This window comes from Procambarus clarkii, chromosome 43, assembly GCF_040958095.1.
Source record: "Procambarus clarkii isolate CNS0578487 chromosome 43, FALCON_Pclarkii_2.0, whole genome shotgun sequence".
NCBI lineage: Eukaryota > Metazoa > Arthropoda > Malacostraca > Decapoda > Cambaridae > Procambarus > Procambarus clarkii.
Genome location: NC_091192.1, coordinates 15,681,891 through 15,695,292, shown reverse-complemented (window position 1 = coordinate 15,695,292; position 13,402 = coordinate 15,681,891). Strand labels below are relative to the sequence as shown.

General features: G+C 43.9%; 1 protein-coding gene across 1 annotated transcript; it reads right to left on the bottom strand.

Moving 5' to 3' along the window:
* Positions 1-4,995: 4,995 nt before the first annotated feature.
* BCAS2 (BCAS2 pre-mRNA processing factor) lies at positions 4,996-9,771 on the bottom strand (the record flags this gene model as incomplete). Its single annotated transcript, XM_069300067.1, is given in 3 exon segments — positions 4,996-5,168; positions 6,374-6,466; positions 9,257-9,771. Coding segments are annotated over 3 exon segments (341 nt in total), but the record flags the coding sequence as incomplete, so codon positions are not given.
* Positions 9,772-13,402: the final 3,631 nt, after the last annotated feature.

The window sequence follows — 13,402 nt, the reverse complement described above, 5'->3', positions numbered from 1 at the left end:
ACAGGATCTGAAACAATAGCCGGACCACTGGAAAGGTAAAGGAACCCCCCCCCCCCCAACCTCGACCAGTCCAGCTGAAAGGCATCCAGAGCTTGAAACGTTCCAAGGAACGGAGCAGCATACAAGGAAAAGCACTGATTCCATGCAGGTGCAAAGAGGTTCCTGTCCAGGCACACAAACATCCTACAAAGCCACAAGGAGGAGGTGGCATCAGCGGCACATGCCATTGAAAGAAGAAACTGGGACAGACTGCCTGCGAGAACATTGGACACTTCCTAGACTTTAACTGCATGGAAAACCAAATCCAAAACCCAGCAGATAAGCTACACAATGTGTCCAGCTCCAAAGAGACCGGGTCAAAGCAAATGCCTCCAGTTGAGAGAGTGAACTTTTACAACCCTGGGTCCAGTATTGCACTGTGGAAGGTGGACCACAGACGATGTAGGAACCCTTCACTTATGTATGTATTTTAGTGCAAGGCTGAAGGTGGGGAGATTATTCGGTGATAATGATATAATAAAATATATTATTAAATGATAGAGCTAGTCAGTTAGATTTGGCAGTAAGGAAGGAATGTATGTGTTTATATAAAGGAGGGTTCACCCCAAAATGGCGGGCAATTGTCTTTCCCAGACGGAGCATTTTGAGGCTACTAGTTTTGTAGTTACACTGTGATAATAATTTGTTAGTGTATTGTAAAGCTAGGATGTTACATTTATACTTAGAACTGCAGGGTGGCAATTTAATATTGTATTAGTAGTAGTAGATATTCTGGAGTGTCTGGAGACATCCTCTAATATTGTATTAGAGAGTAAGTAAATGGGTACTGTGAGATCAGCTGCTCAACCCAGGCAGCTAGCCACATGGCAAGTGTGGAGATATGGCAAGTGTGGAGATATGACTAGTGTGGAGTAAAGAAGATATTAACCTTGAGTATCCATCACCCCTCTTGCATAGGGTTAGACGATCTGTTCTAGATTACAAACCATATTTATGTATATAATTCTGGGAATTGTTTTCCTTGTGGGCCGGGCTTATCCTAACCCCTTTAGGTGGTACTCCAGTACCTGGTTGTAACCCTAGTGGGTCCCCCAACTTATAACGTGACGGACGAGTCTGAATGGAGCTGGAACATAGAGGAATCTGAATCCTCCAGAGAGCATACCACACTGCTGCAAACACCCGAACCGTACTATGAACCCAATGAAAGAGAGGAGACCAATGACCCTGGTCAGCTTGGCGACTGCTGGTCACCAAACCCCAACCCAGAGCCGAGGCATTAGTGAAGAATGTCGAGCAAAGGCAGAGGAAAGCATCATGGAACTGAACCCCAAAAGCCCAAAGAGAAAGCTGGCGATGTAACAGCCAGCAAAGGGCCAACTGGGCCCGCACCCTAAGGTTGCATTGGCGGTGAAAGGAACTGACCCAGGGATACCAGAACAGCTGCAGGAGCCCCACAATGCCAGATAAAAACACTGTGCAGGCAAAGCTCAGGGTCCCTCTTGAGCAGCCGTTGAGTTACCCGGGACCAACTCAACAGCAACAGGCAGCAGTGCCGCAACCAGGTCAAGGCTGTGGGAAGCGGAGAAAGCGACTGTATGAGAACTGAGGCCCAGCAAAGTCCAAACCTGGGGCAGAACTAATTGGGATCTCTGCCAGTTCACCAGGATAGTAAACCTAGCAAGTGAGAAAGAACCAGAGCCATGGCTAGCAGATACACAGACCGGTTGCAAGCCCCACACCAGCCAGTCATCGTGTTAAGCCAAAACACAAACCCCCAACAAAGATGGTCCATGACGATTCAAGCCAAACGTGTATACATGCGCATAGCCAGATTGTGCCCAAATGGGAAAACTGAAAGGGGTAAGCCTGCCATACCACTATAAAACCTTGCCAATCCCTGAACCCCAGATGTATAGGGATGTGCCAATAGAGGTAGGGACACCATACAAGCATTCACTTCTAGTATGAGACTAACTTGGGACTAGGCAATCATCAGGAATGAGGGGCAAGGAATGAACGGGTCAGCTACAAAAGGGGCAAGGATGAACCAGAGGTGTAGTGGATCCTTTTTCTGGACCAGGAAGAGGCAGGAAACCCAACGAAGTGATGGAGCTATTTCAATCATGCCACAAGCCACCCACTCCAAGGTGACCCAATGTAGGTGAGGAAAGAAAGCCTACCAGGAAAGACCTGACAGTGTAGGCAAGGAAAGAAAGCCTACCAGAAACACCAGAACCCACTGAAGGGGAGGAACTGACCAACCCCATAGCAGGCCACGGGAAACAACCCAAAAAGCCTACAAATTGCGGTACCAGGAGCCAGCAAACCAGGCGAGCCACTCCCATCCCACCACTGTCCCGTCAAAGGAGTGAACCACGAAAGGGTAGATGGCAATTCCCCAGCTTAACCTGACTGCCTCAAATAACTAGAATTAAAACAACAACAAAAACAGAGGGAAAAAAGGAGAGGTGAACAGGAGAGCAAGGGCCAATGCTGAATCCAAAAAAAGGGTAAAAACAACCTGTTGATATGAGAGTCAGATGGTGAAGAACGTGGCCACTGCTTTGTGGAGCATGGGCAGATGACTTCGGAAAACCAAGTCACTCAAGGCGCAGCCAAAGCAGCAACAGCAGGCGCCAAGACCCCACACATGTGGGCCCCCACCGAGTGTTCCATACCCTAAATGAGCTAATCAGAATGCAACTCAATGAGACCCAGAAACACATGATGGAACCCAAATGCAAACAAGCACAAGAGTTATCTGCCACAAGCACCACCAAGAGAAGAACCTGGGCAAGGAGCGGCACGAGACACACGGCCTTAGAAAAAGCTGAAGCAAACAGGCAGTCATCAAGAGGCACAAAAGAATGGCCCCAGAAATATCTGCAGCATGGTCGACACCACACGCCACTCCAGCATGTGGGTATGATAAGCACCAAGTGAAAACAAGGGATTGTCTGCCAGCTAGAAAAATACTGGAACCCTGTAACACATCCAGGAAGGAGAAGACCTAAACTGAAAAGAGGAAGGATCCATCAACGAGGCATAAACTGGGTCTCGCAGGAAGTGCATAAAGAGCCTCCTGAACTGCCACAGGTGGGACCCGAGAAGGAAACTTCCTTCTCTTAATGCTTTGCACCAAAAGGCACACAGAAACAAATCCTTGGGAAGCCACACACAAATCATACCCATACAGGGAGGGTGGATATGAACCTCCCCCCTCCCCACAAAAGGCTAAACCCAAATTCATGATGGGAATCAGGAAACCATGTAGAGTCGAACGACACCAAAGGGACCAAATCCAACTTCTCCCAATCCCCAAAAGCTGCATTCGAATGCCCAAGGGCAGAACCAGCATCGTAGCCCACCACTCGGTATTAGAAAAGCAGAGTCCTAGGGAGAGACTTCAAAGGAAGAAAGGGCTGACTGAAAGGAAAACCCAGAAGCCCCAATGGGACTAGCAGGCTCAACTGCCTCTGCCTGAATCAGAAGGGGCCAACCCTCTGAGCTGACAGAGCCACATCCACAGCTAAACCCTCTCCCGACCCAGAAACCTTCAGATGCATCAGGGCCAGAAGCAGGGGAGGAGGATTAAAGGGAGGTCAAACCACACCTATAAGGGAAGGAAGAGGTGGTGTGAATAGAACCAAATTGAAGTTCACCAACACCCCAAATTCCAGGTCCCTAAACACAAACCAAGGCAACTCCAGGGCATCCAACTGGGCGCACAACTTGCAATCTAGAAAAAGTAACATGCAAATTGGTTGCTGCTTGGCAAGCCCTAACCTCTTCAGGAGGGGCCACAAATATGAGCTATTTGGGGAGAGAAAAAAACCCAAGACCCAGGGTCGAAGGCATCACCAACCCAACAGGTGAATGTAGAAAGAATGAACACTGCTAATTGGCACCAACGACAAGCAATCCTTAAACCTACATGAAGTGTGAGCACATTCAGGGGGAAATATCTACAGGACTACCGAAACACAAGGGATTTCTAGAGCCTGAAGGATAAACCCAAGCAAAACACCCTGGCATTGGGATCGCTATGCTGGACCCAAAAGTAAGCCGACATAACCTGGGCAACGTGCCTTTTAGCGCGATACCTTGGCGTGCTGAAAGAAGCGCGCATTTTGCCAGTGTGCCCCGCCAGCCAAAGTCAATCCCAATCCAAGTTCAGACAGAAATGTTCGAAGGTGCCTGACTCACCCAGAGTGAGGCCCACCACATGCAAAGAGAACTTCTACAGAAGCAGCTACTGAACACTCCTGGGAAGATAACCCTGGCAATGCAAGGACAGCACTAGGGAGCACACGGAGAAGATAAACCTACACACATGTACAGTAGCTCCAAGCTTAGTCAAAACTTGACTAAACTACACCAGTGTACAGGAAATGCAACCAAGAGCAAACACCATAATTTAGTTGAAAAAGCAGAACAATGGAGCCAGCATGGAAGAGTGGGGACCTAGTAAACTACATCAGCTATAGAACTGGGACGCCAGCTGGCAGTGAGCTACCTGCCCCCAAACGAGTGGGGAAGGTAGAGTGAGTGAGCTTGTGCAAGTTCAAAGAGAATTCAATTGCTTGTTTACATAGCTGAAGGGGAAGGAGGGGGGTTCTTTAGGTGGATTTAGACGCTTCGATCTCTTGTGAAGCCAGCAGTGGTTTGTGTTGATTTGCTAACTTTCTGGCTGGCTTCCCCAGTCAGGTGGCAAAAATAAACGTCACTGCTCCCTGTGCCTCTGCAAGTCAGTCAGGTGTGGCACTGATCCCTGGTAGGCCTATGGAACTCCATGTCTGATGCGACCTAGTAGATGGTACCATCTCATAATACAGTAACTTCAGGGAGCCACAAGGGGATCCTCCCAGAAAAAGACTACATCTGAGAAATCTGTTTCATAAACAATTTTAAATGTCCTTAATAGGAATTAGGTATGTCACCAAGAATTAAAACCCCAATCCTACATAGGCATGACACCACTGAGAAACCTGCCTGGTCGCCTGATGCTCAAGTTGTGCCATAGAATTGTCAACACACTCGCCCCAAGCAGCGACGTCTGTCATTTTTCCAGGGGGTGGTGGTGGTAACTCGTAGCGCTTCATACTCAGCGTGTCCATTGGCTGTCGAGCAGCAACACGCTCGAACTCACAACGCATCACCTCCGTCTATAGATAATAAATATAGTACAGTTTATATTGGTTAGTTGAGATGGTCTTTAAATAATCTTAGATGATAAACAGGGCAGCAACAAGTACAGTACTTCCATAATATATATTTGTGGTACTGTGAAGAAAGACAACTCTAATGCAAAATGTTACCCGCCAAACACACAACAAAACTACCACGTTGCTACAACGTTCGAACAAGTCTTAACACCTAAAAGTTGTAACAACATTCTAATACATCATAAAAACATTATAACAAGATGTAACAACTTTACTACAAGTTTTAACAAGTGGAAAATAGGGACAGTTACATTGTGTGTTTGCAGGGAAAGGAACCCTGTGCACTTGATAACATTGAAAGGATTCAATGTCATTGAGTCTCATGAATCAAAACTCTGACCACAAATTCAGGAAAAAGGTTGACCAGATGCAACATTGATGAGAGAGAAGATACACTATGTATATATAGTACAGTATATGCCTCAAATTCACATTAAAGGTAACAACATGCTAATTATGACCCCATATGGCAACAAGCATAATTTTGTTTAGAAGGGTAAATCATTATAATGGCAAAAATTTTGCACATTTAACTGCATAACCTTGGAGAAGGAAATATATTCAGATTCAGATTCAGATGTTTATTCAGGTAAGGTATATACATACAAGTGATGTTACATTAATGGATTGATATATAGATAGAGCTAGTACATACAATGCCTAAAGCCACTATTACGCAATGCGTTTCGGGCAAGTAATATAGTAATGTTCAATATATTGTTTAATAAGAGATCTTGAAAGACAGACCCACAAAGGTGTTAAGGAAAAACCTAGGATAGTAGTCTAGGCCACAGAGACCAAATTGCTTGAAGTTCTGCAGGAGCCATAGATACAGTGACCGAGAAACTGTGAGACTTGTGCGGCGCTATCTGATGCGGAGATACACACACCTTACAATTTGTGAGAACATGAGTCAGGACAGTAGAGAGAGGAGAGGTAATTTTGCAGCATGAGACCAAGGACTCGAGCTTAGACGAGAGGTCACACAAGCTGATCAAACAATTTTCTTTTGAATTGGATCATTCTGGTAAAGGGGGAGCTACCAAAGACTTGAGTTAAGAGATGTACACAAGGTTAATGAAATGTTTGCAAGAATGAATAGAAACACACACACACACACACTACCTAGTAATATGCAGACTTACCTCAAAGGCATTTAAATTAAGTGAAGGAAGGTGCTCCAAATAGTTCTTGGTGGGTCGGTAGCGCTTCTTTTCGTCTTCCACCATTGCAATGGCCTGAAAACATTACGTAACCATTGTAAATATGCTGTAAACAATAAACACAATAAATACGATACTGCTATGTATTAATAATAAATATAACTTACATTAACACATTTCAAAATTAAAATTATTTAAAATAATATTCACTAAAATATTATCATTCTGTCCTAAAGGATTCAGGGCAATAAAAACTCCTTTGAGAAAACAGCTACATCTAGCTACGCTTAACATACAAGTGCTACCTACATTACAAATACCCAGCAGTACACTAAAAAGATACAGAAGGCGAGGGAGGCATTTCTTGTAATCAACTTCCTGCTTCATGCACTTTAACCCTTAGGCTGTGGTCATCATCATACGATGATTCATGGGATATGTTGATCTACCTTTTGAAAATGAGTTTTGAGGCTGGGGACGTGAGAAATAAGCTAGAAGTGGTTAAATTTCTTTGCAGACATGTTCATTTGGTAGTTGTCTATTATATTATAGATAGATATTAAAATTTTGTCAAGTGAAATAGCCCATAGGGCGTGGAAAATGCATCCTGGAGGCATCTCCGGTTGCAATGAATCCCTCACTGCAACAAATTCGAGTTGGTCGCATATAGCTCATTGAATTGGTAAAGCCCACATGAGGTAAGAGCATTCTAGATCTTGTGCTAACATCAGAAGAGGGCATGATTGATCAAATCCGGTTGGGAGAAAAAGTTAACCCCCGCATATTATCACCATACTGTATTTTAAGATGGACAATGAACATAGGTACCCACATAAAGGTCAGAGATGATGAATTTCTAGATTACCATCGAGGAGACTATCAAGGAAAGAGAGGAATTGCAAAACATCTTCTGGAGGGAGCTGATAATTAAACATGGCATGGAAGCATCATGGCAAAACTTAAAGAGGGTCATCACAGAACTCGTTCAAAAATGTGCCAAAGAGAAAGAAAAGAACTCTGTAGTAATCAGTAACCCTTGATAGTCAGTGCTCGTAAAACGAGGACTGACTACTAAGCGGCTCTGGAGAATGTATAAACCCACCATGGACAACACTGATTACGAGATACAGAGCCACAGAGACGTTAGAAAGAATTTTTTCAGTGTCAGAGTAGTTAATAAATGGAATGCTCTAGGAAGTGATGTGGTGGAGGTTGACTCCATACACAGTTTCAAATGTAGATATGATAGAACCCCCGCAAGCACAATTAGGTGAGTACAGTATACAAAAGAGCACTAAACTCAGCCACCCAAGAATTCATATCAGCCAAAAGAAACTACGAAAGGAAACTTGCCTGAAACAAAGAAAGATCCAAAATCATACTACGCTTATATAAGAAGTAAAACAAAAAGGACTCAGCAGGACTCTTACAACATGAGACTTACCAAGTTATAATGGACAATAAAAGGGCAGCAAACACACTGAATGAGTATTTTACATCAGTGTTCACACTAGAAAGGTAGAAAGGTTGGATGACATCCCATCACACACACAAATGTTTGAAGGAGATGAAGAGAATGAATTTAGGGATATACCTATAACATGTGACAATCAGGAAGAACATTGACAAATTGAAAGACTCAAAAGCTCCAGGTGTGGATGGAATCCAATCCAAAGTTATAAAGGAACTGGCAGAAGAACTATGCCTACTGCTTAAATAAGGTTTTCACAAAATCTCTGGACCAAGGGTTAGTCCTCCTAGATTGGAAATGTGCAAATGTCACCCCTTATTTGAATAAAGGCAGAAAATGCTCAACAGAAAATTACTGTCCAATTCGCTTGACATCACACAAGCAAGCTTACCGAGAGAATCGTTCACCATCTTTCATTGAACAATCTTGTAAAATCGACTCAACATGGGTTTGTTAAAAATAAATCGTGTCTTCCAAACCGGCTCAAGTTTTAGGAAACAGTAACCAGCGTCTCAGACAAGAGACTTCTGGTGGATGAAGTATACATGGATTTTGCTAGTCTTTGATAAGGTACCATATGAAAGACTGGCAAGGAAATTACAGGTTTGTGGAATAAATGGTAGAATACTAGAATGGATAAAACAATGATTGAAACAAAGAAAACAAAGGGTTGTACCTGTACTAAATGGGAATGAATCCGACTGGAGGAATATGGTAAGTGGGGTACCTAAGGGGTCCATTTAGGGGCCAACCCTTTTTGCCATTTACATCAATGACACAGATGAGAATATTACAAATCACATCATCAAATTTGCAGACGACACAAAGATATATGATAATGTGGAAAATAATAACAATATTGGAACCATACAAAGAACTCCCACAAATGGTCAGAAGACTGGCATATGGGGGGGGGGTACCTTCGACAAGCCGCCAGCTTCTTGTCCTCGTCGAAGTCACTAGTGTTAGAGGCCCTTGGGTAAATTCAGGAATCAAGTTTGTACTGTACTTCTTAACTAAGTGGTATCCTAGAGGGATTCCCTTTTATGAATGAGATTTATGGGTAAAGGAGGACAGGTAGCATCAGGGAAGGAGAGGTAATGGCAGGTAGTGTCAGGGAAAGAGATAAGGGAAATTAGAGGTAATGGAGGATATAAGGGGGTAAAGACAGTGCAGGAGATACACAAGTGGAGGTAGTAGTAAGCATCCATCAGTCTCAGGAGTATGAAGGGAGTTATCAGGGGGGGAAAGTGCCAAGCCATTACGACTATATAGCATTTGGAAGGGATCATAATAAAGATTTGGAATTGGACGGGGTGAAAGGAACAACTACTTGGAACTTTTTGTTCAGAGTAGCTGAATCTAACAACAATAAAACAACTAGGACCACATACCGCTTCCCTCACTCCTGGCTCCTCATACCCGGTGTCTATATACGGCAGAGCGTCCACAATCACGTCCTGACTCATCTTGCTCTCTTACAGCCACGGGGGCTACCACTGCACCACCTAGGGTTAGGTACCACCCTAACACGGGTGGAACACGAACAAGAGACCACAGGTGGAAACTTAGTACCCAGATGAGCCACACGGACGTTAAAAAGAACTTGTTCAGCGTCAGAATAGTTAACAGATGGAATTCTTCTTCTTGATAGTAGGTGCAGTTTGCATGAAGTGTTTGTCCTCCCGATGACTGCACCAGTACAGGTGTTGGTACAGGCGTTTATGTTGAGGATGATAAGAGTTTCAAAAGTGTTTGTTGCGTTGTGGTACAGACAGAGGAGCGGCGACTAAAACAGAGGTGTGCGTTAGAGGGAGACTTGCCGCACCATAGGGCGGTGTGTTGTGTTTATGGCGTCAGCTGATCCATGATGCCGTGACGGGGACTGGTCAAGTCGTATACTGCAATTTCGGATACCGGGCTAGAAACAACTTCGTTCACTGAGAATTTTGTACATACAAACCATTCCGTTCGTATATGCGCTGGTTTGTGTTCGCTGTTGTTCTCGTCTGAATAAATACATGGCACTTGTTCATATAATTAGCGCTTCCATTATTAGAATTATTTATCCATTATTAGAATAACAAGGTGCAAACCATACCCCCTTACAGTTGAAATCTATTTATTTATTTATATACAAGAAGGTACATTGGGTTGCGAGAGTACATAACATATATTAAGAGGTACATTGTAGCAAGATTTGAGATTAAAGGATTTAAGACTAACACGTTTAGAAACAAGGCGCCCCCGAAGGAGGCTATTATTTGTTATGCACCCCATACTCAACTTTTTAAGTAGTGGAGCAAAACATAGATTACATGGTCATAAAGTCTTAATCAGACTAATTCAATTCTATTTCTTTCTTTATTATGCACCCCATACCTATCCCGTGGGCGGTGGTGTAAAGGATTACAGAGGCACATAATCGGTTCAGGAACTGAACCCTCTAGTTCGTTTAGCTAAGCAAATAGCAATTTGTGACGCTAGTTACAAAATTATTAATATATATACATGTACACACTCTCATACATGTACATATATATATATACGTATACATATATACATACACATACATATATCTAATCACCTACACAAATACACACATCAATAATCTTTGTGTCACAAGTGATCAACAAGAGGCTCACAACAGTCACTATACAAGGCACTTTACATCTATGGTGAGTCACACAGTTACTAGTCTTGCTGCACACCCACCCAACTGGGCGGCAGCTTTACAGTCATGTGCTCCACACCCACCCAACTGGGCGGCAGCTTTACAGTCATGTACTCCACACCCACTCAACTGGGCGGCAGCTTTACAGTGCAGCATTACCTACAGTAAGCAAATTTTGGATACTTCGCTAAGATTTCGAGCAGCACATCATTATGAATGAAGTACTTACACATTTCTTGGACACTATTGAAGGTGTTATCTCTAAATTCCGCGATTTTTTCACATTCCATTATATAATGACGCAAAGTAAGCGAATAGTTCTGCTGACAGAGTTTACATTTAGTCAAATCTACATCAGCAGATGTTATACAAACTCCCAGAGGTACTTGTAGCCGAGCCTAAGCCTAGCAGTGGTAACATCTAGAAGTCTGCTAACATTATTGGATGACCCATACACGTGCGGTTCTTCCTGCATAATAGAATGATAGATGGAGTAACTGGTGTGAATTTCACTTTGCTTCAAGTCTCCGAAATTTAGTTGATGTTCCTGGGATATTGCTGCCCTCGGGCTGCTCAAAGGCAGTCCAAGTTTGTAATCAATTCCCTCTTTACGAGCAAAAGTCTTGGGCAACTCATCAGTTCTCAGTGGCTATTTTTACATTATCATTTACAACTAACTTAAGTTAAATAACAACCAGTAAACAGATTGCTGTTTTCTAATTCTAGTTCAGGCACTTCCTGGGATAAAACGCGAACATTCCTTGAGGAACTGTGAGGTGCTTATCTGTTTTTCCTCGTAACGGTCCCAAAGCTTCCACAAATGTTCCTGTTTCTCTTCATTGCCCTTGCGGCGACTGGACTTTAGCTTTTGATCAGAAACCAGTTGGTATTGCAAGGTTACCAGGGACGCCTCACGGTATAGTAAGGAGATTAAAATATATAAAGCCAAGTTGTCCCTCACTGCCCTTTGATTCAGACGCTGGTGCCATCCTTCTACGTCATTGTTGGTCCTCACCAGTCGTCTAAATGCACACCAGTTCCCCAATTCCCACACACTGTTGCACAGCCACGTATTTTTTTTATGTAATGAGTTAATTGTGTCGTTAAGGGTGGACTGCTAGCCGACTTTTCTAATTCAGCAAACGCCTTACAATTATGTAGTACATACGTACCACATAAGTACGTGTGTGTTATACACGTACACACACACACACACACACACCTTGTCAAGCACAGGACGAAGCTTGAAAAAGTTTAATGGTATGCCAATAGGCTAGTCCCAGGACTAAGAGGCATGAGTTACGAGGACAGGCTGCGAGAAATGCATCTCATGACACTGGAAGACAGAAGAGTAAGGGGAGACATGATCACTACCTACAAAATTCTCAGCAATAAGGTACATAAAGATAAACTGTTTAACACGGGTGGTAGGCGAACAAGGGGACACAGGTGGAAACTTAGTACCCAAATGAGCCACTGGGATGTTAGAAAGAACTTTTTCAGTGTCAGAGTAGTTAATAGATGGAATGCATTAGGCAGTGATGTGGTGGAGGCTGACTCCATACACAGTTTCAAATGCAGATATGATAGAGCCCAGTAGGCTCAGGAATCTGTACATCAGTTGATTGCCAGTTGAGAGGGGGACCAAAGAGCCAGAGCTCAACCCCCGCAACCACAACTAGGTGAGTATACACACAAACACACACACGTACACACACACACACAGACACAAACATACACACACTAATGCCTCTATTCACCTTGCAGTAAATAGGAACCTGAAAGTCAGGAAGCTGCTAAAGGCTGCATCTTGGGGATGTGTGTGTGTGTTAGATAAAAATATATGTTGTTTAGATATGATGGAGGTAAAGAGGCCGCGAGAGTCGGTACATTAGACAACCGACGCTTAGAAAGGCGGGGTCCAAGAGCTAACAGCTAAATCTTGGAAATAATAAATTAAAATATTTAATACACACACATACATATTTCACATGAATTTGGCTGAGGGCACACTGAGGGCTGGTGGCCCCGTAGACGGGGCAGGAAGTCGGGGGTTGATCAAAGGCCTCCCACATCCTCCACATACCTGAGGATTATTCCGGCTTAATTTTTAACGGAAGTAATGTCTTGGTATTTGGGGCTTCAGCGGGTGGGTGGGTCCGTGGGTTTATTACACTATGAGTGAAAACAATCGCCTATTCTCTATTTTATATTGCCGCTTGTAGAGCTAGAAGCTGTTGCCTCTTGTGTGTGTTGCACAAGGGGATTAATATCTGGATTAATATCTTTCAATATTTCCAGTATTTTTTAAGGTATCGCTTAAATACCGAAGATACTGCTATTGGACACCGCTTAATTGACAATGTCTCAACAACGCAGGCTGAAGATGTGCGTGGCTCCTGCTACTGCAATGATGCTCATTTGCTTTGCTTTTCAATGATGCGCCTTAGTTGTCCCCTCTCTAACTTACCGTTCTAAATACCCCTTCTCCATCTCTCGCAAACATTCTCCCCTCATACATCTCCCCCCTTTCCTCCTGTCCATCTTTGTCCCCTTGTCCCTCACTTTGTCCCCTTGCCCACATTTTCTGTCCTCTGTCCCCTTGTTCCCCCTTTCCATCTCTCTGTCCCCCTGTCCCTCTCTATCCCATTGTCCCTCTCTCTGTTCCCCCGTCTCTCTCTGTCCCCCTGTTCCTCTCTGTCCTTCCTCCTGTTCCTCTCTCTGTCCCCCTGTCACTCTCTGTCCCCCTGTTCCTCTATGTCCCCCTGTCCATCTCTGTCCCCCTGTCCTTCTCTCTGTCCCCTGTACCTCTCTGTCCCCCTGCCCACTCTTTCTGTCCGCTGTCCTTCATCTGTCCCCCTCCCTT